Source organism: Convolutriloba macropyga, chromosome 2 (genome assembly GCF_964194025.1).
Source record: "Convolutriloba macropyga chromosome 2, txConMacr16.3, whole genome shotgun sequence".
NCBI lineage: Eukaryota > Metazoa > Xenacoelomorpha > Acoela > Convolutidae > Convolutriloba > Convolutriloba macropyga.
The window spans coordinates 5,848,505-5,875,991 of NC_134469.1; the positions used below are offsets into that span (position 1 = coordinate 5,848,505).

The 27,487-nt window shown below is 36.1% G+C and overlaps 1 protein-coding gene across 1 annotated transcript in view; it reads right to left on the minus strand.

The window, feature by feature from the left end:
- Positions 1-2,054: 2,054 nt before the first annotated feature.
- The window catches only part of LOC142355284 (Fanconi anemia group D2 protein-like), a 100,565-nt gene continuing 75,132 nt past the window's right edge, over positions 2,055-27,487 (minus strand). Inside the window, 6 exon segments of the mRNA XM_075407493.1 lie at positions 2,055-2,719; positions 7,356-8,186; positions 10,363-10,527; positions 10,948-11,126; positions 15,145-15,558; positions 15,896-17,247. Coding sequence (XP_075263608.1) covers positions 2,216-2,719; positions 7,356-8,186; positions 10,363-10,527; positions 10,948-11,126; positions 15,145-15,558; positions 15,896-17,247 — 3,445 coding nt within the window. The 3' untranslated portion in view covers positions 2,055-2,215.

A 27,487-nucleotide genomic window follows, 5' to 3' on the forward strand; every position in this document is an offset into this window, starting at 1 on the left:
GGCGCGGCTCAATCTAATTTAGAGGTGTAGCGTAGAAATTTTATGGTCGCAAACCCGGGTTCAAACATGAGACCTCCCTGATAGCAGACAAATATTTTAACCGCTACGCTACAAAGGCGTAGACAACCGCTAACAATTGCTTTTATGTAGGAACAAAACTCCGTTTCGGAATGAAAGCAATTGAAAACAACCAAAAAGAAGAGGCCAAGCTTGAAAAAGTCACTCAGGGAGTGAATCGAAGGAAGAGACAGATGACGGTCTAGAAGACGACGGTCAAGCAAAAATTTTGCATTAAAAAAGACACATACGTTTACAATAATTGCTTCAAACTTCGCTCGACAGCATTTAATGGTCGCGGATATAGACTACAAATAGCGTGGTTCAGCGCAGCTTATTGATTTTTGCCGATCGAGCACTGAAATGCTCTTCGGGTAGGCGGCGGACACTAACTTTTCGAACACTCGTTGATGAAGTACTATTGCTTTGTCCGTATTTTGTTAGCAAACAAAACGACCGAATGAAACCAAAATCAGTTTTGTCTTCAGACAATGCTCAAATTTTGCTTACAAAACCCTAAAATTCTTATTTTTAAGAAGAGTACTTTTGTATATTTTCTTTTGTATATTTTCTTAGTATATTTTCTTGAGGTCGGAGTAAGAATTCCTGCATTTTAAGATCCAAGAAATCTGGAAACAATTTTGAAAAAGTTTCTAAACCGACTTTGAAGTAATGAAATATGAAAAATGAAGAGATGAAATAACCCCAAAATGAATAAGTGTACGCCACATCGCAAAAACCTAAAGGGATAAACATCTGAAAAATAAAATTTGATTGTTTTACAAAACAGGGGGAAAATTTTCTCCCAATTGTAAGACTATGACATTTCATCTCTAGTCTTTGCGACATCTTGAAATAACGAACGTATGATTCAAGCATCTCGTAATTTTTGTTTAATACATTAAACAAACAAATTTACTTTTCAAGACTTTTTAAAAAGCAAAAACTTAGCAGCGGTTTAAAATAATGTGGTAATAACTGGGAACAAAAACAAAAATTCCCCAGGTTTAAGCTTATAACCAGAAAACTATACGGCGATTCAATCTTTATGTTCTCAGGCTATTTTTAAATAACCAGTGCAAACAGAAAAACGATTGGTTCAAATGATGGGATCTGGGATTGAGAAATTTAATAAAAATGACCCGTTGCCATGTTTGATGCTATTTGGCCGCAAATTGACAGATGCGGATGACTTTTTAATACTGTTACGGCCGCAATTTTATCATATTTCACTAACGCATAAATTGGGAAAAAATTGCCAGCCTAGCTTTTGAACCGTTAATTTTCAAAAATTTTAATGATAAATGAATAGTCATTAAAACAAAGTATTTTGATCAATTATTACAAAAGGCATGAATTCACATTCTTAAGGGAGTCATTTACTTCTTATTAGATGCTACCATGAACAGGTAATTTCCTTTTTGAAAAATAAAAATTAAACAAACATTTTAGCTTAAAAAATGAACATCAACTTTTTTTTGACAAAAAGGATTGATAAAAATTTGAAGAATCCGATTAAAAAACAATCAAGTGCTGAAAATCTGAAAGCAAGCCCAACTTATCGGGTTAATCTTGTGTGTTACTTGGTCAAAAGGCGCGTGACGAAGCACAAGCTATACAAACTCTAACTTAGCGCCTTAACTAGATTTGCTTTCATTCTTTTTCCAATAAAAAATTACTGGAAGAAAGCACATCACCTCGAAAATTGTGTGATAGATTAGGATTACAAAAGTACGTAGATTGGAACTGCAGTGTTAAATGAATAGACGCCACTTGTATCACAACAACGCCAACAAAGTGGTATGAAATTTTCCTTTAATTTTCAAAAACTGGGGAGGAATTTGATGCATTTTTCCATCGGTTCTTTAAATGGGTTAGAACTGAAATTTTGCCCCCCCCCCCCGCAAAAAGCGAAAACTTCACTCAACGAGGGTGGAGAGGAAATAGGGGCCGAGGAAATGGTGACAAAATAAATCCACTTCTCTGAATTTAAAAAATAAGCTATTATGCGAATCAATTTCAAACACATCAAAGCAATCAAACCAACAAGTCATTAAATCTACACAAATAATCAAAAGCAATTAGAGTGAATTTAATCAATGTCAGTGTTGAGCATCAACTGTTTTTCAAAACACACAAAATAATTCGTCGAGTTTAGTTAAAATTCCATACTACGCCTATCATAATTATTTTCCGCTTCTTCTTCATTGTCATATGAACCATCATTATCTTCAGAATCTTCTTCAACTTCACGAGACAAATTGCCTCTCGATCTCCGTTTTGATTTTCTCGATACCGTTCTGGGTTCATCACCATTTGAAGAACTGTGCTCAACCGATTCGTTGCCATCCGACTCGGCTTCCGATAAAACAGGCCCCCGATTCCGATTTGACATGACATTGTCGCTCGTTTCAGATGTAAGCGATTCTTCATCTGATAAAGTTTCGCTTGTGTTCACGTTGAGTTCACGCAGAACCTGAGAAGACAACGCTTCGTGTCTTGAATTTTCAACATCATCATCGTTATCATCATCATCAGCCCCGCTTGCGTTATTGTCATTTTCGTCTTCGGCAGAAACGAAACTTTCCTCGTTAGGGAGATCACGTTGAGAAAATATTTCATCGCCATTCAGTGCCCGATTCCTCAGAGGAACCATAGAAAACTGACAAAAAAGAACTGTTTCCTTTAGCCCGTAGAATATTATTTATTGTTTACAAGCCAATAAAACCAAAAATAAATTGTATTGATATCCAAGTATTCTATCACCGTTTCCCGCCACTAATAAAACCATAATCAATTCGATAGAAGAAAAATCAATCAGAAGTTTTAGTCATTTATTTAATTGACAGAAAAAAAAACAAAAACCTATACCTTCATTTGCGTTGAGATACACTTTGAAAGTCATTTACAATAAATTGAAAAATAAAATGTGAAAACAAGAACCAAAAGACCGCATACGTGACAAAAGAGAAAAATATAACAGGACAAGTTCACAGAACAAGCAGAACAACAAAATAGACCCATAATTGACTAACTAAGAGTGGATTTGGACAACAATTTAAGACAACAAATGAAAAATTCATAAAACAGTTAAACAGAAACCTCGGTTCAAATTCCGTTTCCAGAACATACAAATTAAAGGAATAACCACTAGTTTCATACTAAAATCAAAATACGTAAACAAATGCAAAAAATTGATTTCAGTCAATTGTAACATTACCGATTATCAATTGTAATAACGGAGAGGAATACACAAATTTAAATGGGCAGATTTGCCAACTTCCGTAACTCTAATCCTTGGTCCGTATATCAATACGTTTAAACTGTAAATTTTGCGATTTCGCTGATTTTCCAAAAGTGAGCAATTTTAGCCGGTTTTGAAAGGAAAAGGGCAAATGTTGTCTACAAAAGTCTCAATTTCGTCACACAAATTTCAATAACAAAACTTCATCACTAGTGCATTTCTGTTTGTAAATTATACCAACTAGATTAGGTAATGGTAGTCCACAAAATATTGCAATTTCTTCCCAAAAATTGGCTTGTTTCTGAGCATTTATTTTGCTTACAATACCATGGTTATTTAATATACCAAGGACTTGACTAGTGGGCTAATTGAAATCCGCAAAAAATGTAATTGAAGCTACTTTGAAGCTTCTGTTACTTTGAAGCTAAATTAACCCGTCTATCTTAATAAGAATATATGAAGAAAAAACTAAAAAAGAAATTCTGAAGTTGGCGATAAATTTTATTTAAATTACTTCAGGTAAAATAAACATACCCTGTAGATAGCCAGAAAATAACCGCTATTGATTGCCATTACCCATGTTGGAATTGAAAAAAAAACAAAATTGAAAATTGATTCTTTTACAAAATATTTTTAAATTGTGCGCTATTTGATTCTATTAAGTAGCTAGATATACTCTTCTTTCTTAATGAGAGGATAAAGGGATGCTATCAATACTAATAAGTATTAGAGATGATAAATAAGACTTATAAGAACAAAGTTCAAGCTGCGGGCATCAAAAACGGGGCTTTATTGGTTTATCCCGTTTCTGTTGAATGGGGGGCTTTGGCTGAAATCGTCTAACTTTTCAGATTAAACACCGACATTCCCAGGACAAAATTGTCTCCTCAAAACAATTTCTAAGAATCGCATATTTGGAGACTAGTAAAGCGTAAGAATTTAAGAGAGCTGCTCAGCCACTTTATACCCACAGGGTTTCACCTGCTCGTCTTATTTTCTAGGACGAAAAGTTAAAAGCGTCAGACAAAAATTGATCAATAAAACAATTGCATAGAAAATTGGAGGACTATTAATATTGCTACAAAATTCGTTTTCCGGCAATTATAAGCATAAAAAAATCGAAGTCAAAAATCAGAGTAAGAAAAACCATAATCAATTCGAAAAAAGATTCACGCTCACCACAAAACCACCCAATTTTTCGCTCAATTTCTGGCTTCGCGGAGTTACCAAAATCACTTCTCAAATCTGACTTCAAAAATATGAAAATATCTAAACAGACAAATCTTAAAGACACAGCCTGAAGAATTCCAGAAACAACTCGACGAGTGGTCAGTGAAAAAATGAAAATATACTAGAAAAACACCAGACAATTAGAACAAATCTGATGCCAAATAACAATAGAAAGAAAACAAAATGTTATGACAAAATTTGATTATTTCCTGATAATAATAATGCATAAAAAACAAACCTTTTGTGCACCTGGTATCAATCAATGATTGGCCAAATTTTAGCTAATCGTAATAGGCCAACAAAGTTCTACTATACTGAAAAATGAGAAACAACTAAGATGCTGACATGCGACAATTTCTAAATCTAGCAATTCTTTTCAAAAAAACATTAGCTTCACAACGCCAATTTTAATAAACTGGTAGCTGGAAATGCCTAAAAGCTTAGTTGAAGAAACTCATTCATCAATTTACATAACTCATTTATTTAAACAAAAAGACTTCAAAATTCCGTTTAATCTATTCAAACAATATTTGCCTTAGCCTATTCAAACCAGAGAAGCAAAAACCAGAATTAAAAACAAAAAATACAACGGCGTTACATAGCCGCACGTGAACAAAAAATATCGCCAGCTTAGAAAAGAAACTGCAGAACTTAATTTCTCGCTTTCACAAAACTAGCAGTATGAACACAACACCTCTTTTTTTGCTCCGCTTTCTAATCGATCAGCAGTAAAACAACATTTCACGCGTTTTCTGCATCAATTTCACTCAAGACTGATTGATTTAAAAAGGAGCGCGCCTAAATAATAGTCGTTGAGAGGCTGACAACGACACTTCTCCAATACTCATTTTCGATTACGAAGCCAGCGCACCAATCAATATAAATTCTCTGAATTGTAAAAACCAAAAGAAGGTCCATAATAGCTCGCGATCGCAGCTAATACTAACTTTGTTCACATAAGTATTTTTTTCAAGCAAGTTTTGCCTTTAGAGAGCACCTCAAACCAACACGCAAGGTGAAATTTTAAAGCTATGTGCATAGAACTCACTTCAACAGCAAAAATCAAGAATTTTACTTATGCTAAGTTTTAATGTTAGAAGTCAATATGTAAATTTCACTTTTAAATTGTTTGCGGCCATTATGGAAACAATTTTGATTTTTAAAAACCAAAACATAGCAGGACAAGTCCTGAAAAACAATTCAAAGAATTTTCATTGACTGAACAAATATGTAGACCTTAAAAGGACTATGAGCGAATTGGAAAAACCATTTTAAAAAAAATCAGATAAAAAAATTTAAAAAAAACAAGAAAATCAATGTCAAAATGTCGCATGTCAAGAAAAAAATGATAAGCGAGAAATGGAAATTTGGTTCATACAAAAAACAAGGCCTAGAATGAACTATGAATGGATTGGAAAAACCATTTAGTAAAAAATCCGATCCAAAAAATCGAAAAAACAGTAAAAATCAAAGTGAAATTGCCGCATGTGAACAAAAAACCACTAGCGAGAAAGCTGATTTTTGTTCCAACACCGTTTTCTCCTCTACTTTAAAATTCGAGCGACAAAATTTCACGCCGCAAAACCACTCGCTTTCTCGCTCCATTTCCTGTTTCGGCGTGACCAAAATCACCATGAAAATGTGTGAACAGATCTTAAAAAAAAACATAGCCGGAAGAATTTCGGAAACGACTCGAAGTGAAAATCCATTTAAACGCCATCTAACTACTCATCAAACAAAACGAGCCCTCACTAATTTATGATTATCTTGAAACAAAGTCATGCAACAAAAAAGTAAAAACAATAAAATCAAATCTGTTAAAATATGATAAAAAATCTGATCAAATTTTGTTATAAATTGAGATCCCGAAAAAAACGATCTCTGCCAAAATAACTTCATCAAATCAACTAGTACTTACAAAAACCACTTACGTGAATTTTGAAAAAAAAATACTGTAGGCTAAATTTTGAAAAAAAAAGCTCTTAAAAACAAATTTCACTGATAAACTGGAAAAAGTTACTAATTTTTTTTAATATTTCAAAAAACATATAAATCCAAGGAAAAATTCCCTTCAGCCAATAGGGTATCCAGATATTCGCAAAATAATAGGCAAGTAATAATAGTCAAAGAAACTTAGCTGAAAAACAGAAAAAAAAACGGAAAACTGCAAAAAATTAAGAAAAATAGTTCCAATTTTCGCCATTTTTTTGTCATATTTCTCAACAAAATAATTCTTACCCACAAAACTGTAACCAATTGTTATCATATTATTGCTCAAGTAGAAGGGGTTTCTTCAATACCCATTTGAGCCAGGAAAACGAAATATTTGTCAAAAAAACGCAAAAATTAGCCCGAAAATCAGCAAAATATATTAAAACCACCGAATTATCATAAAACTCATATGAATTTCCAGAAACCTTCAAACCACTACCGAAACCAGCCGAAAATTAAAACAAAATGATAACAAAACCTCTGAACGAAAACAAATGAAAAAAAAACTGCTTTAAAATGCCGCACGTGAACAAAAAAATTACGCTCTCTTAGATGAAAATTTTTTCACACATCAATTTCTCGCTCTCTCAAAAACAGCGGTATGAACAAAAACCACTCTCTATTCGCTCCGCTCTTCACTTTTGTTCAGCACCAAAATCACCCCAAATTTTTTCACGCGTTTCATTTCCCGCTTCAAAAATCACTCCAATAAAATTGATTAAAAAAAGAGGACTTCTCCAGTACTCCTCTTCGAGTCGTAAAACGACAGCGCCCCAATACAATTCAAATTCTTTGAATTTAAAAAAAAATGATGAAAGGTTAGAAAGGAAACAGGTCCCTGATCGAGGCATCCGTGAAACGCAAACACAGATTTGATATTGTATAAGAGACTTTCCAAGTTCTTTCTCAGCTTCGGTACATTTCTCATCAAAGAAACGTCATTCATCACTTTAGAATGAGTACAAATCACTTGCAAATCTTGAGAACATTCTCGAATATTACGTAACATTGCTCTGACGTCAACAGTAAAATTTTTGAATGTGACTTCTAACAACGGAATAGCTTTTTTCACAAACTGTTCGACCAGACCAACAGCGCCGCGAATTATGGTTGTAAATATTAACCTAGAATTTATGGCTTTCGCTACTTTCAAACAGGTAAATAAACATTTCACGCATTTAAACCATTCCTGCATGCAATTATTTCGACGGGTAATCGATTGATGGTCTTTTTTCAGACAATCTTTCTTGCTAATTAAAGGGATTTTCTTCGCAAAATAGACTAACATATTCCACGCTGACTTGTAAAACACGTGAAAACTTTCGGAAGTGACGGCCGGGAAAGGCAAAACTACGGAAGTGGAAGGCAATACGCTTTCGTTCATATCTAGAAGAATACTTTTCGCAGACGATTTGATGCTTTTCTCAATACATCGAAATGGACTAACACTTCCATAGAAATAATAGTTTGCGAGTTGAGACAACGCCGAGTTGAATTGAGATTGAGAAAGCTGGCTCGAAGAGTAACTCTGGCTGTGTGATTCCGAGTCTTCTGATGGTCCGATATCATTCGACCACTTTCGCTTTAGAAACACGTGAGCTAATCTTGAAATAGGTTCAAATTGGTCGATGGAAATCAATGGGGTTCTACCGACGCTATTCGCCTGCGATTTCATTACAATTTACCCAAATTTACTCCATCCAATGTCCTTTGCAACTAACTCAACATAAATCGACTAATGTCGGAAGAAATGCTCTCGAACGACAGGCGAGGCAATTTAATTTAGGGGCTGTAGCCTAGATAATTTTTTCTTTATGGGTGCAAAAATAGTTGCCCATGCCGGGATTGGAACCAGGGACCTCCCGACCCTCACCAGAAGCACTGCCCACTCCGCTATCAGGCCCTTCTTTTTGCTATGCTGCAATCGACTTTTTAAAATTTGCCTAAAAAAGACAAACACGTTTACAATAATTGCTACGATCTTCGTTCGATAGCAATTAACATAACCGAATTAATTTCCGGCCAATTACTCTGAAGCGACAGCGGGCGAGATCAATTAAAAATTGCTTCAGCAAGCGCTGGAAGATTACCTTATGGGTTTCACGCGCTTTTTATTAGAGCTAATTTTATAAAACAATATTTAAATTTAAATCGGCGCACTTTCCTGCGAGACTTAGCAGTACACTACCACCCATTAAATGAAGTTGCCCAAAGCTTTGAATGATAGCAATTTAACAAGCTAAAACCAAGAAGTCTACCGGGAAATACTTGAAAAGTAGTCAGATGAGAGAACAGCATTGAAAAAACCGACAGGACTGAAGTAACTGCTACTGCGTTTGAGAGCAATTAATTTTAACCAATATTGGGTCGTAATCGCTTTAACTAGAACTTGGTATCAAATCGAAAAAGACGAGAATTAAGAGCGAATTGAATATGAGATTCGCTCACTTGACAGTAAAAAAGGGAGCATCAAGCTGGTTGAACGTTTTGCCATTGAAGCGATATTGTTGACCTGAGGAAAAGCGAGGTTCGTGATGGCATTGCCCTTCACTATGGTTGGGACCAAGTACTGATTCCATCACTATGCGCATGTAATGAAAACTTCACGGTGGCATTTGCCCTCCACTGTCCGAAAGGAGAATACACCCACGTGAAACATAATTAATTTCGCGATTCTTTGCAAACTTGTTAAGTGATGTCTGCCATGATGTCGAGATCGAACCTCATCTTCAGTCGTTTTAAGGGTAACCTTTGCTCTTAAATCAACGACAACTGATGACAGCAAGGCCAACGGACTTTGGGAACCAAGGTTCAACAAAACATATTTTGGTGTGAAAATTTTCAACTCGCTGGCAACAAGTTGCCCTGAAAGCAGTAGCGATATTAAAAAGAACAAATATAAACGAAGAATAATTGATGTTGAGGAAGCAACATTTTGTCCACTTGTCGCATTGGTGGAGCTGGCCGATCAGCTTCAAAAGCGCTGACAAAACTGCCATCAAATCTCTCTGCGCAAAAAGAGGACAGCTACGCTGACATATCATATCTAAGGACAAAAATCAGCTTTGCTCTCCTAAGGAGTTCCATCCCCTGCATTCTAGGGTCAAAGACGCTTAGGCGGCGTGAAATTGTTGACGTTTCAATGGCAGCTGTGATTGAAGAAGGGAGGCTGTTAGTTTGAATCATCTACTTTTACCATTAGTTGTTAATTTTCTAATGCTGTGTCTTCTGTTTTAGTTTTTTCTCAGCTGATGTTTGCATATATTATCATTTTATTGATGGATTTAAACAATACGAAATGCTTTATGAAGACGCAGTGCTGGGAGGGCCCCGGACCAGCCAAAATTCACCAAGTGTTGGGGAGACCCATTTATTTAGCTTTTTTTAAATAGCTTGCTGGCGCGTAAAATCTAGTTAAGTGAAAATATCTCTCATTTTGGGATAATGTACTTAGGATATTGTACATATGAAATATTTTGTGCGCCCCAAGAGCACGCGCTATATTGCCACTTAATGATTTACTGTGAAAAACACGTTTCCCAAGCGGGGGGAGTATTTTGGCACATTTAGTACTTTGAAACTTGTGTTGACTGAGGATCTATTCTGTTTCGCCCCACACTACTGCATAGTGGGCATCTATATTGTACGCCCCCGGTCGCACGTGCTAATTTTTTTTACATAGTAGCCTGCTATATAACAATACAATTTGCAAAGGGCATAAAAGCACTGGGGAGGGGGGGGGGCATAAAGACTCTGGGGGGGGGGGGGGGGGGGTCAGAATAGATCAGAACCTGAACACTATGGTATTGGGTAAATGGGTAAATTGTCCTAAGACCCGCCTGCAAAGTTTCATCCGTAATTTTTGCTATCAAGTTGCACAAGGCACACAGTTCGACTGCGAGTGTAATATTGTCGACAGAGTCGCACATGTTGATGAAAAATTGCTTGGCTGCTTCCAGAAGATCCATCAATCCAGGCTTCACCAGAGATGGCAAGTCCAGGTACCTTTCAACGGAACTGTTTCCTTCACCCCACCCCGTTTGAAATTCGGGATATATTCTGTTTGTGCCCCCCCCCCCCCCCCCCAGCTTAGTGGGTGCATATTATTTGCACACTCCGACACACGTGTCATATTTTTACATAATGATTTACTATGTAATGGCACGTGCTCTGTAATTGGAGGGTGCATTACGTAATGAGGGGTACAAACAGAGAAGATCCAAACTTTGACTTTGACCATTGTAAACACTTATAATGCATACATGGTATACGTTCATTGCAGTGGTATATGTTCATTATACTGGCAACCCCCTCCCCAAACTATCATCAGCCTACAGAAACCAATACTGGAGTAAGCAATAATATTATATCTGTTAATACGAGTTCTTATGGCTATAATTTTGTCCACTGAAAGGAAACAGTTCCCTTTCGGCTATTGGCTCAAGTAGGTCTTCCAGCCTCAATGACGGTGTATCTGCTTCACCATCACAATTTGACCAAAATTTGAAAGCTTTCCAGTTGAAAATTGAATATATGCTTCTTAAGACAAGAGACAAACATTCTGACAACACTTTTCTGTCCTCTAAAGGACTATCTGCATCACCTAAAATTAATAAAAGGGAGAAAATTTAAATAGAAAACTTGAAACCAGTGAAAAAATGATGTTTTTTCTACTACAAAGTTTGTTATGTTTTGCATTTTTGTCCGATATTAGGTTTTTCTATAGAGATTGAATGCAAAAAATTTACAAAAAACTGCCCAACTCTAAACGAACTGGCCTGAAACGACTGGCGAGGATGGCGAGGGCTGGATTTAATTTAATATCAACTAGCTCAAGCTCGGCGAGACTGGCATCACACAGTGGGTGGAGGGGAGGGGAAAATGGAGGATAGAAAATCTGACCTTATCACCGTGAACTTATCAATCTTCAGGAGTTAAGGTGAGCCAATCATACATACATACACTGAGAAAGCGTACAGTTACCAGTAAAGCTCAAACAAAACTGCACATAGCAATTTAACGACCTCGTACTTTACCAATTTATCTCTTTTCCGAGGACGAAAAGTCAATTCGGTGAGACAAAAAAAAACAGCAGGACAAACTAAACACAGTAAACTTTGCTTGAGATAAAAAAATAGCAATAAAATATTCAAACTAAAAAACGAGTTGTCGAAAATCAACAGATTGTAATTTTGATTTTCCCGTCTCCATGGGTTGGCGTTATCTGTACAACAGAAGGGGTCAACAACTATTAAAAACAAAAAAAGCTGTAAAAAAGCCAAAAGAGTCCGAAAATCAGTTTATATTACCGTAGTGAATTTATAAAGTGAAGTTAATGAGAGAATCGGTAATGTGCGTCCACACATAATGCTCCAAGCCTTCAAATAATCAACAATGTATATAATTTAATTTAAAAAACATAAGCTTGCCGTGGATGTTAATCACACTTAAAAATTAAATCCTACTTCATGGGACTGTTGCCGAGTAGCTGTATAAAAATTGAACGGTCTGTTTCCGGAGGTGCTAGGACAATAGATCGAAAGACAACAGATCGAAAGCGAAAATTGGGACAATAGATCGAAAATTAAATAATTCAAGTTGCATATTGGCCAATCAGATTTGAGCGCTCATTTATTATACAGCATACAACATGTTCTATTGTGATATTTTGTTCGGTTGTGATAGATTCATATCAAGTCCCACGGGCCGCTAAGGCATGGCCATGGCTCGCGAGGCATGGCCGTAATGTGGTAATTATATTGCAACTCGCAAATAATGCTTAATTTCAGCCAATAAGAATAGAGATTAATTTTCGATCTATTGTCCCAGTTTTTCTGTTTTCGATCTGTTGTCCTTTCGATCTATTGTCCGGTCACCGTTTCCGGAACGCTAGAGTCACCTGCCTCAAAATTAGAATCGACAATAGCTTTCAAAACACTTGCATTCTATCTCTAATTGCCCTTAGGTGCCAACAACATCACAGAATCTCTTCTCTTAAAAAACAGGAGAAACAAAATAAAGAAGAAAGAGAAATAATAACACTATTAATTGAGAACAAATAAATTAAAAGAAAACGCTTAGCAAGAAAAGATCAAATCTTGCGAAGACAAAATGAGCCTTAATTTCTACCGAATTATATAAATCGTTTATCAAGCCTTTCCTGAATGTCTCCAATAAAGGTAGACATCACCATTTTCGAGGCGTCTGTCGGGGAATAAAATTTTGCAATGAAAGTTTAAATAAAATTTTTTGAAATTGAAAATTGAAGATTTTGAGGCAATTAATACAATACTATCTGGCTGAAATTTTCAGCCAAATTTTTCATATAATTGAGTTCAGAGCAACATGCCCTTTGATAATATTTAACGGTTGTCATGGCCAGTAGTCTTAACAAACGTATTAACAAATGCGACAACAAACAAGAAACCGCTATCATTTCTTGCAGCCAAATGTTTTCAAAATAGAAAATCTAAAACTATAAAGTGGATCTTTAAAAATATTGAATTTTATTTCATTGGAAATTTACTTTGAAGTGTTGATTTAGAGATTAAGAGACGAAAACCCAAAGATATCAACAATCTATAACAAAACTAGGAAAACTCCTTTTTTTAAACAATACTCTCAAAGTAGATATCAACAAAACCGCAACAAAGAAATAGAAAACGGTTCTATTTTGTTGAATCAAAGAGTGTTCAAGACATTTATTTAACACCTATCAAAATTGAAATTAAGAGAGAGGACGAAAAACGGCCCCTACGGAACAAAACTAACCAGATCACCGATTTTTTTGAAAGCAAGAGCTGCCAAGAGTGGTTCAAACAAAACATGAAACTGAAAACCAAATTATTGAACCCATTATGGCTCGTGAGATACCTAATGATACCTGTCATTAATTAGACTAGGTGGTGAGACAAATTGAAGTACCACAAAAACCATCAAACTCAAAAAATTAAACATTTTTCTAAAGTAGGGTAAGATGTTAGGTATGCCAAAATGATTGAGAAATTTAGGTAGAACCAACATTACAACGCAGCGTTAATTAAGCATCATTAGAAAACCAATGAGACCAGTATTTAAGGACACGAAACGACAAGACAACAAAAACGGCTAAAATCCAACAAAATGCATTTATGCAATTATTCGTACTGAAAAAAATTGATGTCATTGAAAAAAGGAGTGCCAAAGTTGATAAGAAGGTTTTAGATACCAATCGAAACTATTCCAGATACTAAATATATCCTCAAAAATTTCAAGGTAGAACCAATGAGATCTTTCACGATTTTACAATAAGGGACACCAAAAAACTACAAAATCGGGCAGAAGCTAAGAGTTCACGAAAATTTTATTTAAATATTTTATGATAATGAGAAGTCGATCAAATCATTAGCTGCACTTCTAGGAATTCATAAAACTCAACCTTGCAACATTAGAAGCTATGAATGGCCTCTTAAAAATTATTGAGAAAAAATCGAGATTAAATTGTGAAAACAAAGGTTGATTTTGAGCGCGTAAAAAAGTTCAAAACCGTTTATGTTTTTCAAATATCGATCTCATTCCACTTTAAAAGCAGTTTAAAAAATTTTCAAACTGGTCGCCTTTTGCTTTTTTTACCCAATCAGTGCGAATAAAACCACCCTTCGATTTCGACTTTTCTTTGGCAAGAAACGCGGAAAAAAAACAGAACAGTTCTTTAAAACAGACGCTTCTAAGCAATTCCTTGAATTTAAAAAAAAGTTTATTAACAGCTTTAATCACATTTGTAAACCAATAAAAACTTCTGTTTAATAAAATCTACACAAAAACAATTACAAAATGTACACGATGCCTGAAAATGCCAAAAATTTAAAAAGTTCGAAAACTTTAAGCCTCAACTTTTCTTTGAGAAATTAAAAGTTTGAAAACATCTCATTAACAATCAATTTAACTTTTCGAGAGCTTTTCAATGAGACCACTTTTTGATGTCTCCGCAAAAGATATCTATCGAATGAAATTGGCTTAACAAAAAAGTAATTTTTCCTCTAATTCAATCTAATTCATGGGAGTTGCAACAATTAGAAGGGAAGGAAGTGACCACGAAGTGGTGAAACACAGGATTTAGAAAACAGCAAAAAGTTAAAAAAATATTTGTGCTCAAGTAAAAATGATCCAAAAAAACTAAGCAATGTGTAAATGAGGGATCTTTCGGTGAGGTTTCAAAGGTCGAAAATTTTTATAATGATCCAAAAAAGCACCAAAAGGATCAAAACTAAAGACGTGATCAATGCAATGGCCAAAAATTGGCCCAACTTATGCCTAAAGATTGATATGAGGGCAAACAAAGTTGAACAAGAAAGTGGGGCTAGTATAAAGTTTTTCTATATTGTTTATTTTTTTTTTTTGAAAAAAGATAAGAAATAAGTGCGGTAATAGTACCTGAATCTATCTTTCAAGTTTCACGAGTCGGGCACTAGTTGTGATTTTAGAATCTTCTTCCCATAGATCATGAATGCCACAAAAACGCGAAATTGCTACGCTGACAACTTTTACATGGAAAGAAGTTCATTAAGTAAACTTTTCATAGACACCACGGCAAAGTTGTGATTTAAATTTTCGAACTGAGAGGTCCAGTTTATACAACTTACCATCAATAGGATTGTTTTCGTGAGACAGAGACGCAACATGATCGACTATAGCTTGAGCTATCTCAACCAGCAACGGGAATAACTTCATGCAACTCTGACCAATTTGACCTTGGGACATAATAGCCAACTTGTAATACCCATTAAAGTTGACTCCCATAAGACGTTCTTTATTTTCGGCCGTATTGATCTCGTTCCGTCCGTACAGCGCAAATTTCAGCTTTAAATGCAAGTCGTTCAACATCAGATGAACAATTTCAGGACTGATGAGACTGTCACAGTTGAGGAAATCTTCGACACTTAGCTGGTTTGCTTCTGGCTTTAGAAGGTTGAAAACGTGCATTGGAAGCTCGGTGAAGAAGGCAAAGTAGGCGGCCATGTTGATATCAGATGTGTTTGACTTGGGAGTTGGAAGTCCTAAAACGAAGGAAGAAAATGCATAAGGCACATCAAGTTCCAACACATTCGATACAATAACTGCACAGTTTTTCAAGCTGATTAACCAAAATTGAGAGTTTCCACATTCTTCTCTTTACAAATCTGGCAAAAGTAAAATTTAATAACATCAAATAGAAAACAGCCTTTATGCTGCGATGGAAAATAAGTCCTCGTTAAACGCCAAACTTGGCCACAAAAGCGTAAATTTTTATTTATTTATTTTGGAAAGAATTCACGTAAAAAGATTGCACACACTTCCATAAATTTATAACTATTTACCTAAAAGAAAGTCTCATCACAACTATCTGACACTCACCCAATTCTGAGTATGCAGTTGATAGTGGAGCTGTCAGGACAGTCGTCCCGTGTCCTTGAGTGACAGTTCCATCCTGTGACCTCGAACCGGTGTTCGAAATGACATCATTATCTTCCATCTCCATTTCATCATCATCATCATCACACTCTTCCTCGTCTTGTCCAGATCCCGTAGGTCTCTTCCGCTTTCGGGACCTAGCAGCTGAAGTTTTAATTTTCGATACTTTGTTTAAACCCAGTAAAGTGGCTTGATGAGGCAAGGACAATGACGAGCCAGATTTCCCATTAACTGATTTCTCCGAAAGATAGTACGGATTGCATATGCCTGGCACTTCATAACCAGGAAAAATTTTCAACAAATCCAGAAACCGTTTTTGGGCTTTGCTCAGAAGCTTCAGACGAAGCGATAAATTTAGGAGACAAGATTTGTCCTGAATTATATTTGCATTTTTATCATTTGTAACATTTACTGTCTCCCGTAAAACATTCGCCAAGGTCAAATTACAGTCGCCTATGAATTGCAGCTGTGTTTCGCTTAAACTGAGGTCATCAGCACCACTGTCGTATTTTTCTTCAGGAAATAAAAACGGAATCTCGAGCATCTGTTTTGCAGCAGTCAGCGACAATTTTGTGCAATTTGCCGTTGCGATTTCGCTATGCATGTTAAGTGCGCAGAAACATTTCACAAATGCCGGCAAAGCTAGACATAGCGCATTTTTCTCAGACTTGCTTTCCATAATTTTTGGCAAGTCAACTACAAAACTGTAAGACTCATTTAAGTTGAAACGAAAGTCAAAATGAAGTCCTTCAAAGATCATATCTTCTTCAGAATCAATTTCGTTCACATTGGTCAAAAACATTTCGGCGAAGTCGTTAATAGTATCTTTGAATCGATCTAGAATCTCACTCGACAATCTTTCTAAATTCATCAGTTCCATAAATTGAGAAATTTCTTCAAAAAACAGATTAAGCAAGTCAGTTCGAAATTCAACAGCAGAATCCACAACATTGTAAATTTCGACAATTTCTTTTGACATTTTGTCTGAGTATGCCTTGTCATTGTGATCAATGGTTATTTCTGCCATTTGCGACATCAGCCCAAATGACGCAATCACTGCCATTTTTCCACTTCTTTCCGAATTTTCTTTAAACTGCTTTCGCACAATCGCAAACAAGTTGTTGTTAACGATGGTGTCTTCGGTTGACCTTTTTAGATGAAGAGATGTGAGAATTCTGAACAACTTTCTGACTTGACCAAGTTCCAATTTGTTCATGTGGTCCAAAACAGCCGAAAACGATTTTGTGAATTGCCTCAGTGAGGAGGCATGTGTTTGCATTATGGAGTCGACTATTCTAAACAAACGCCGCAAAAATTCATCCCTACCATCGCTGATTAAGATATTAGAACACTGCAATTGATGCTAAAATTTAATTGGCTGACATAAATTTAATCTTTTTAGCAGTTCAGAAGAAAGCACAGGAAAACATTTTGGAATTGTTTTAAGGTCTGAAGTCTTAAAAAACTAAAGAACCAACTGTTACAACATAAACAGACTAACGTCGGACAAATTGCTCTCAAACTACAGGCGCATACGTCCGACAAATTGCTCTCAAACAAAGAGCGGGATTCTGACCTTATGATCTTCTAGCTTATAATCGTTTTTTTGCAACTCAAACTAGATTTCTCAATAACAACAATTTAGGTCAAGCACAAAATCAAGAGGTCAGGCAAGAAAAAGTCACTCGAGAAATGAAATCGAAAGAATGTTCTAGAAGAAAACGGTCACACAAGAATTGTGCATAAAAAGTAGGCGACCGAATTCCGGAAGCGACGGAACTTAGCAAACAAATGCGTAGTTGCAGCCGAAACCATTACCTTTCGATTCAATTCATTATTTCATTACCTGACCAGATTTGATGAAAGAAATTAGAAATCGCAACATTTACCCAGCTGTCCTAAAAGAAAGATTTGAGCAATGACATCATTTGAAGACAAACAGCCGCACATTTAAATTATAAATTAAATTATAATAAAAAACCGCCAAAAATCTCAGAATGATGAAAAACTTTCAGGATCAAAATACTGACAGGGCTAAAAATTGTTGAGAAATAACTCATGACACTAGTCTCGAAAGACTGGAACTCGGGAATAAACTCCAACCAAAAGAAAAATCGTGAAATCATAAAATTAAGCATTGGAGTTACTGCAGTTGAAACCAAAATAAGATATTTCTCTATTGTTGGAGATATCATAGGCCAAATGAGTTCAAAACTATTGAAAAAATTAAATTAACGAAAAAACAGAATAACACTGAAAGGCAAATAATAATTCAATACCAAAACCAAGGCCCTACGACGTTAGCCAAAACAAACAGTGAAAACTTTTGGACGAAATTCTGAGTGCTACATATTAGATGAAGAGAAAAGCAAAAAAGGAAGAAAAAGGCCTAAATCCTTTAAACTTTATGACATCTGAAAAATTCAGATAAAAAACTATAGATCTAAGGATAAAACAAACTAGAATGATACAAGCTCGATTGTGCACAATATGGACAGATTGTAAAATAAATACGAATTGACTGCTTGATTTTCTAAATTTCAAATCAAATTTAAATAAAAAACGAAGTAGAAAAACAAATTCAATTCAGCATTCAGCCTTCATTGCTTAGAAAACGGACATCCTCCACTAATGATTAGACGGTGGAAACAGAGTTCAAAGCTTCAATTTGTTCAATATTACATGCCATAAGTTCGGCATGATCAAAAAATTTCTCGCTGAAAATAGTACAGACAGAAATTTTACACGCTCTTGCTTTTAGGTCAAAACGCCGTCTGAACGAAAACTATTTCCGGTAAAAAAATCTCAAGAAACATAACCGACTAACGTCCGGCGAATTGCTTTCAAGCAACCAAAGAGCGGTTCGCATCGTCAGTAGCTAGCTACGGATTAGTGAAGCTTGCTTTAGCTTAATTGAAGGGCATGAGGGAAGCGCAGCGGGGGGGGGCAACAGTGGGAGTGGGATCTTTGGCTGCACAGGGCTCTTACAACCTGAACAATGTGCAGAGGTGCGGATGGGGGAAGATGTAGGGCGCGGGTGGGGTTGGGGGATCAGTTTCTTAGAACGGCCCTTCACACCATTAAGTAAAAGTCTACAAAACAGTTTCAATGAATCCCACACTTGGAGACTAGTGAGCTGAAAAGCTCTATGCGACTGAAAAACTTAATGGCCGCTGGGCGCTACTTCTTTAATTACCCTCATTAACGCGGGCGGTACCGCGTTAGTGAGGGTAATAGATGATAACATCAGGCCACATAACAGCAGCTGATGTGCGGCATCAACAAAAGAGTTAAGGAGATAGAGAGAGAGGAGAGAGAAAAAGTGACAACAGACGGAGAGAAGCCCAACCAACAGATAAAAAAAGACAGAGGAAGAGGTACAAATATTTATCATGAGGAGATTCGACTCTAAAACCTCTTAGTTTTCTAGCCTTGTTAGTAATTAAATCATATAGAAAAAATTTAGTGCAAAATTTAAGAAATTTTCCAGATTTCGCGGTCAAAAAAATGCTGAAAATTATTTTTCGTTTCTGGAGTTCTCTCATGTAACCCATCTGCAAGACTCAAAAAAATCATGGGCCAGTAATGATCGTTAAACGCAAAAAAAGACAAAAATACTCCAAAATTTTGAAAACACTCAAAAATTTTAATAAAAACTTGCTAAAATTCGTAATATTAATATCTTCAGAACTATTTCATTGTCTCAAGAGACTATCCAGTATCCCTCTTTCAGGCCTTAAATAGATTTACTGGCTCATAAAAATCCATAAACTTGAATATGACAATGATTTTCCGAAAAACCGAAAAAAAATATCAAAAAATTGCTAAATCTTGCGTCATTAAAATTTTTATAGCCATTCCATTAACTCTAGAAACTTATTATCAATCCTTAAAAAATTCCATTGCATCTAAAAACTATGCAGTAAACTATTATCCAACCCCAGAGGAAGCTCCTTGGCTCTTGAGGCTGGAAAAATCTAAAAATGTCAAAATTTCAAATAAAAAACTTGAAAGGAACTCAAGTTTTATCAAAAAATTGCTAAAATTTGTGATATTAAAAACTTGAAAGATACTCCATGGCCGAAAAAACTTCACAGTCATTTATTATCAATTCCTTCCCTGAGTCTAGAGCAAACCTAAATAAGGACATTGAAATTGAAAATAGCAAGTTTTGTCAAAAAAACTAAAATTCGTCAGGTTAAAATCTAGAGAATTTATCCATTACAACTAGAAACTATGCAGTGAACTATTATCAAACCTAGGAGCTTCATTGGCTTTTAAGGCTATAGAAACCTAAAAACGACAAAATTGCAAAAATTTGCGATATTAAAAAGTTGAAAACCATTCCATGGCCAATAAAATTTATTCAGTAATTTATTATCAAAACCTTAAGGTTAACTTGAATAACGACAAATAAAAAAAATATGCAATAAATGTCAGAAAAATGCTCAAATTTGTGCTGTCAAAAGGTTGAAACAGAGAAACTATGCAGTAAATTATTATCAAACCCTAGAGGAGCTTCCTCGACGCCTAGGGCTGAAAAAACTCAAAGAGACAAAAATTTCCAAAAAATTTAAAAATACTAAAAATTAGTTTTAAGACTGCGTGTTTATGTTTGGAGTGCCGAAAATAGCTCTTAAAAAAGTCATTAAAAGATACTTACGTCTTGCAAAAGACCTTTAACAACTTTAACCAACCTCAATGGTCCAACAAAAAAAACAAAAAAAGACAAAAAAAAAAACAACATTGCATCATTTTGGGCTCAAAAACTCCTAAACATAAACTTTTAACCTTAAACTACGGCCTCCCCGGTAGCTTCACCACAATAAGCATTTGAGGGACCACTAATGCTACAAACTTAATTAACAAAGTTATAATTGCTACAAACTTTGTTTGAGCGCAATTAACGAGACTCCTAAAAAGGCACTCGTTTACAAAAATCTTATATATTAAACGTGCGAGCTCTAAAGGGGGACAAAATTTTTGCATGTTAAAGCGGTCTCTTGAAGCGCATGTTTAAGAACCGCATTGAGCAGCATGGTTAAGCGAACCAGTCAAGAGGTCAATGACCTAAAAGGCTCAAAGTAGATGGGTGAGAACCGAACCTGGGACAATAGACTTAGTCAGGTGCACTTACCATAAGGCTATGAGGACTTGAAAGTATGCTCGCTCAGAAGATTATTAACTGTCTAGGGTACAACGTGTTTTTTAATTGCTCGTAAACGAAGTTTGAAATACTCATTGTAAACGTGTACTTTTCTGCAAAATTTTAGTTTCACAGATTCTGAGCTATTCTACTTTCAACTCTTCTGTCAACTAAGTTTTTCAGGCTTTACGTTTCGATTTTTTCGTGTTCTCAAGTGCGCTCAATATAAAATATGTTCAATGATATGATAAGAGCGATTGTGAGAAAGGATGATCTGTAGTGGTTATCGCGCAATTGGTATGACGGAGGACTGCTATTCTGAGGTTTCAACCCGTGTCGGGTAACTTCCCTTTTGTAGACATGAGAATTTCTAATCAACTTCATGCCGCCTGTTGTTCGAGAGCAATTCTTGCGAGGCGAGTTGTTCTATATTCCTGTGTGTGTTTTGGGGATGAAAAATGCTAATCCTATCATATAAACGCATGAGCTCTCAAGTGGGAAAATTTTTTGAGTGTTTAAGGGGCCTCTCGACACGCATGTTTAAGAGCCGCTTTAAGAAGCATGGTTAAGCAAACATATCCTGGGACAAAAGACTTAGTCAGGTGCACTTACCACAAAGCTATGAGGACTTGAAAGTATGCTCGCTCAGAAGATTATTTACTGTCTAGGGTACAACGTGTTTTTTAATTGCTCATAAACGAAGTTTGAAATACTCATTGTAAACGTGTACTTTTCTGCAAAATTTTAGTTTCACAGATTCTGAGCTATTCTACTTTCAACTCTTCTGTCAACCAAGTTTTTCAGGCTTTACGTTTCGATTTTTTCGTGTTCTCAAGTGCGCTCAATATAAAATATGTTCATTGATACGATAAGAGCGATTGTGAGAAAGGATGATCTGTAGTGGTTATCACGCAATTGGCATGACGGAGGACTGCTATTCTGAGGTTCGAACCCGTGTCGGGTACCTTCCCTTTTGAAGACATGAGAAATTCTAATCAACTTCATGCCGTCTGTTGTTCGAGAGCAATTCCTGCGATGCGAGTTGTTCTATATTCCTGTGTGTGTTTTGGGGATGAAAAATGCGAATCCTATCATTTCAACGCGTGAGCTCTGAAGTGTGAAAAGTTTTTTGCGTGTTTAAGGGGCCTCTCGACACGCATGTTTAAGAACCGCTTTAGGAAGCATGGTTAAGCGAACATATCCTGGGACAAAAGACTTAGTCAGGTGCACTTACCACAAGGCTATGAGGACTTGAAAGTATGCTCGCTCAGAAGATTATTTACTGTCTAGGGTACAACGTGTTTTTTAATGACACTAGTCTCAAAAGACTGGAACTCGGGAATAAACTCCAACCCAAAAGAAAAATCGTGAAAGCATAAAATTAAGCATTGGAGTTACTGCAGTTGAAACCAAAAAAAGATATTTCTCTATTGTTGGAGATATCATAGGCCAAATGAGTTCAAAACTATTGAAACAATTAAATTAACGAAAAAACAGAATAACACTGAAAGGCAAATAATAATTCAATACCAAAACCAAGGCCCTACGACGTTAGCCAAAACAAACAGTGAAAACTTATGGACGAAATTCTGAGTGCTACATATTAGATGAAGAGAAAAGCAAAAAAGGAAGAAAAAGGCCTAAATCCTTTAAACTTTATGACATCTGAAAAATTCAGATAAAAAACTATAGATCTAAGGATAAAACAAACTAGAATGATAAAAGCTCGATTGTGCACAATATGGACAGATTGTAAAATAAATACGAATTGACTGCTTGATTTTCTAAATTTCAAATCAAATTTAAATAAAAAACGAAGTAGAAAAACAAATTCAATTCAGCATTCAGCCTTCATTGCTTAGAAAACGGACATCCTCCACTAATGATTAGACAGTGGAAACAGAGTTCAAAGCTTCAATTTGTTCAATATCACATGCCATAAGTTCGGCATGATCAAAAAATTTCTCGCTGAAAATAGTACAGACAGAAATTTTACACGCTCTTGCTTTTAGGTCAAAACGCCGTCTGAACGAAAACTAACGGTAAAAACTGTCGGTAAAAACTAACGGTAAAAACTAACGGTCTGAACGAAAACTAAACTCCGGTAAAAAAATCTCAAGAAACATAACCGACTAACGTCCGGCGAATTGCTTTCAAGCAACCAAACAGCGGTTCGCATCGTCAGTAGCTAGCTACGGTTTAGTGAAGCTTGCTTTAGCTTAATTGAAGGGCATGAGGGAAGCGCAGCGGGGGGGCAACAGTGGGAGTGGGATCTTTGGCTGCAGAGGGCTCTTACAACCTGAACAATGTGCAGAAGTGCGGATGGGGGAAGATGTAGGGCGGGGGTGGGGTTGGGGGATCAGTTTCTTAGAACGGCCCTTCACACCATTAAGTAAAAGTCTACAAAACAGTTTCAACGAATCCCACACTTGGAGACTAGTGAGCTGAAAAGCTCTATGTGACTGAAAAGCTTAATGGCCACTGGGCGCTACTTCGTTTATTACCCACATTAACGCGGGCGGTACCGCGTTAGTGAGGGTAATAGATGATAACATCAGGCCACATAACAGCAGCTGATGTGCGGCATCAACAAAAGAGTTAAGGAGATAGAGAAAGAGAGGAGAGAGAAAAAGTGACAACAGACAGAGAGAAGCCCAACCAACAGATAAAAAAAAGACAGAGGAAGAGGTACAAATATTTACCATGAGGAGATTCGACTCTGCAACCTCTTAGTTTTCCAGCCTTGTTAGTAATTAAATCATATAGTAAAAAAACTGATAAGTGCAAAATTTAAAAGATAAGTTTCCAGATTTCGCGGTCAAAAAATGCTGAAAATTGTTTTCCGTTTCTGGAGTTTCCTCATGTAACCCATCTGCAAGACTTAAAAAAATCATGGGCCAGTAATGATCGTTAAACGCAAAAAAGACAAAAATACTCAACAATTTTGAAAACACTCGAAAATTTTAACAAAATCTTGCTTAAATTCGTAATATTAATATCTTCAGAACCATTTCATTGTCTCAAGAGACTATCCAGTATCCCTTTTTTAAGCCTTAAATAGATTTACTGGTTCATATAGATCCATAAACTTCAATATGACAATGATTTTCCGAAAAACCGAAAAAAAAATAAAATTTATCAAAAATTGCTAAATCTTGCGTCATTAAAATTTTTATAGCCATTCCATTAACTCTAGAAACTTATTATCAATCCTTAAAGGAGGTCCCTGGGCCCCTGGTGCCCTAAGGCTAGAGAAACCTAAAAAAAAGACAAAAAAATTGCTATAATTTGCGATATTAAAAAGTTGAAAACCATTCCATGGCCAATAAAATTTATTCAGTAACTTATTATCAAAACCTAAAGGTTTTGTAGGCCCCGGGGCTACAAAAACTTGAATAACAACGAATGTAAAAAAAAATATGCAACAAATGTCAGAAAAGCGCTCAAAATTGTGCTGTCAAAATGTTGAAAACCATTAGATTACAAATAGAAACTATGCAGTAAATTATTATCAAACCCTAGAGGAGGTTCCTTGACACCTAGGGCTGAAAAACTCAAGAGACAAAAATTTTCAAAAAACTAAAAAATACTAAAAATTAGTTTAAATTTGCGTGTTTTAGTTTGGAGTGCCAAAAATAGCTCTTAAAAAAGTCATTACCTTTTTACTTACGTCTTGCAGAAGACCTTTAACAACTTTAACCAACTTCAATGGCCCAACAAAAACAGACGAAAAAAAAACAACATTGCAACATTTTGGGCTCAAAAACTCCTAAAAAATACTTTTAACCTTAAACTACGGCCTTCCCGGTAGCTCCACCACATTAAGCACTTGAGGGACCACTAATGCTACAAACTTAATTAACAAAGTTATAATTGCTCCAAACTTCGTTTGCGAGCAATTAACAAGACTCCTAAAAAGGCACTCGTTTACAACAATCCTATATATTAAACGTGCGAGCTCTAAAGGGGGACAAAATTTTTGCATGTTTAAGTGGCCCCTTGAAGCGCATGTTTAAGAGCCGCAATGAGCAGCATGGCTAAGCGAACAAATCAAGAGAGGTCGATGACCTAAAGGGCTCAAAGTAGATGGGTGAGAATCGAACCTGTGACAATAGACTTAGTCAGGTGCACTTACCACAAGGCTATGAGGACTTGAAAGTATGGTCGCTCAGAAGACTACTTACTGTCTAGGGTACAACGTGTTTTTTAATTGATCAAAAACGAAGTTTGAATTACTCATTGTAAACGTGTACTTTTCTGCAAAGTTTTAGTTTCACAGATTCTGCGCTATTCTTCTTTCAACTCTTCTGTCAACTAAGTCTTTCAGGCTTTACTTTTTGATTTTTGCGTGATCTCAAGTGCTTTCAATCTAAAACATGTTCATTGATACGATAAAAGCGATTGTGAGAAATGATGATCTGTAGTGGTTATCGAACAATTGGTACGATGGTGGACTGCTATTCTGAGGTTTAAAACCGTGTCGAGTACCTTCCGTTTTGTAGAAATGAGATTTTCTGATCAACTTCATGCCACCTGTTAATCGAGAGCAATTCTTGCAATGCGGGTTGTTTTATATTCCTGTGTGTTTTGGGGACGAAAAATGCTAATCCTATATATTAAACGCGTGAGCTCTAAAGTGGGAAAGATTTTTGCAAGTTTAAGAGACCTCTCGAAGCGCATGTTTGAGCCACATTAACAAGCATGTTTAAGCGAACAAATCCTGGGACAAAAGACTGTCCGTCAGGCGCAATTACCACGAGGCTATGAGGGCGTTAAATAAGCTCGCCCAGAGCGGGGTTTTATTGTCATGTGTACTGCGTTTTTTAATTGTTCCTTAACGAATTTTGATGTATTTATTATAAACTTGTTTTTCTGCAAAGCTTTAGCTTTACAGATTCTGCGCTATTCTGGAAAACTCTTAGCTCTCAAATAAGTTTTTCACTTTTTGTGTTTGCGTGAATTCAAATGCTCGCAATCTGAAATATGTTAATTAATAAGATAACAGCTGTTGTGAGAATGAGATGTTTGTGGTGGTTATAGCGTAGTTGGTAAGGAGGACTTATTCTGAGGGTCGAGGGTTTAAAACCGTGTCATGTACCTTCCGTTTTGTAGAAATGAGATTTTCTGATCAATTTCATGCCACCTGTTAATCGAGAGCAATTGTTGCGACGTGGCTTGTCTTACATTCCTGTGTGTTTTGGGGACGAAAAATGCTAATCCTATAAATTAAACGCGTGAGCTCTAAAGTTGGAAAAGATTTTTGCGAGTTTAAGGGACCTCTCGAAGCGCATGTTTAAGAGCCGCATTAACAAGCATGTTTAAGCGAACATATCCTGGGAGAAAAGACTGTCAGTCAGGTGCAATTACTACGAAGCTATGACGGCTTAAAATTATGCTCGCCCAAAGGGAGGATTTACTGTCATGTGTACTGCGTGTTTTTTAATTGTTCCTGAACGAATTTTGAGGTATTTATTATAAACTTGTTTTTCTGCAAAGTTTTAGCTTTACAGATTCTGCGCTATTCTGGAAAACTCTTAGCTCTCAACGAAGTTTTTCACTTTTTGTGTTTGCGTGACTTCAAATGCTCGCAATCTGAAATATGTTAATTGATAAGATAACAGCTGTTGTGAGAATGAGATGTTTGTGGTGGTTATAGCGTAGTTGGTAAGGAGGACTGTTATTCTGAGGGTCGAGGGTTTAAAACCGTGTCATGTACCTTCCGTTTTGTAAAATGAGATTTTCTGATCAATTTCATGCCACCTGTTAATCGAGAGCAATTCTTGCGACGCGGGTTGTCTTAAATTCCTGTGTGTTTTGGGGACGAAAAATGCTAATCCTATATATTAAACGCGTGAGCTCTAAAGTTGGAAACGATTTTTGCGAGTTTAAGGGACCTCTCGAAGCGCATGTTAAAGAGCCGCATAAACAAGGATGTTTAAGCGAACATATCCTGGGACAAAAGACTGTGAGTCAGGTGCAAATACTACGAAGCTATGACGGCTTAAAATTATGCTCGCCCAGAGGGAGGATTTACTGTCATGTGTACTGCGTGTTTTTTAATTGTTCCTGAACGAATTTTGAGGTATTTATTATAAGCTTGTTTTTCTGCAAAGTTTTAGCTCTACAGATTCTGCGCTATTCTGGAAAACTCTTAGCTCTCAACGAAGTTTTTCACTTTTTGTGTTTGCGTGACTTCAAATGCTAGCAATCTGAAATATGTTAATTGATAAGATAACAGCTGTTGTGAGAATGAGATGTTTGTGGTGGTTATAGCGTAGTTGGTAAGGAGGACTGTTATTCTGAGGGTCGAAGGTTTAAAACCGTGTCGAGTACCTTCCGTTTTGTAGAAAAGAGATTTTCTGATCAACTTCATGCCACCTGTTAATCGA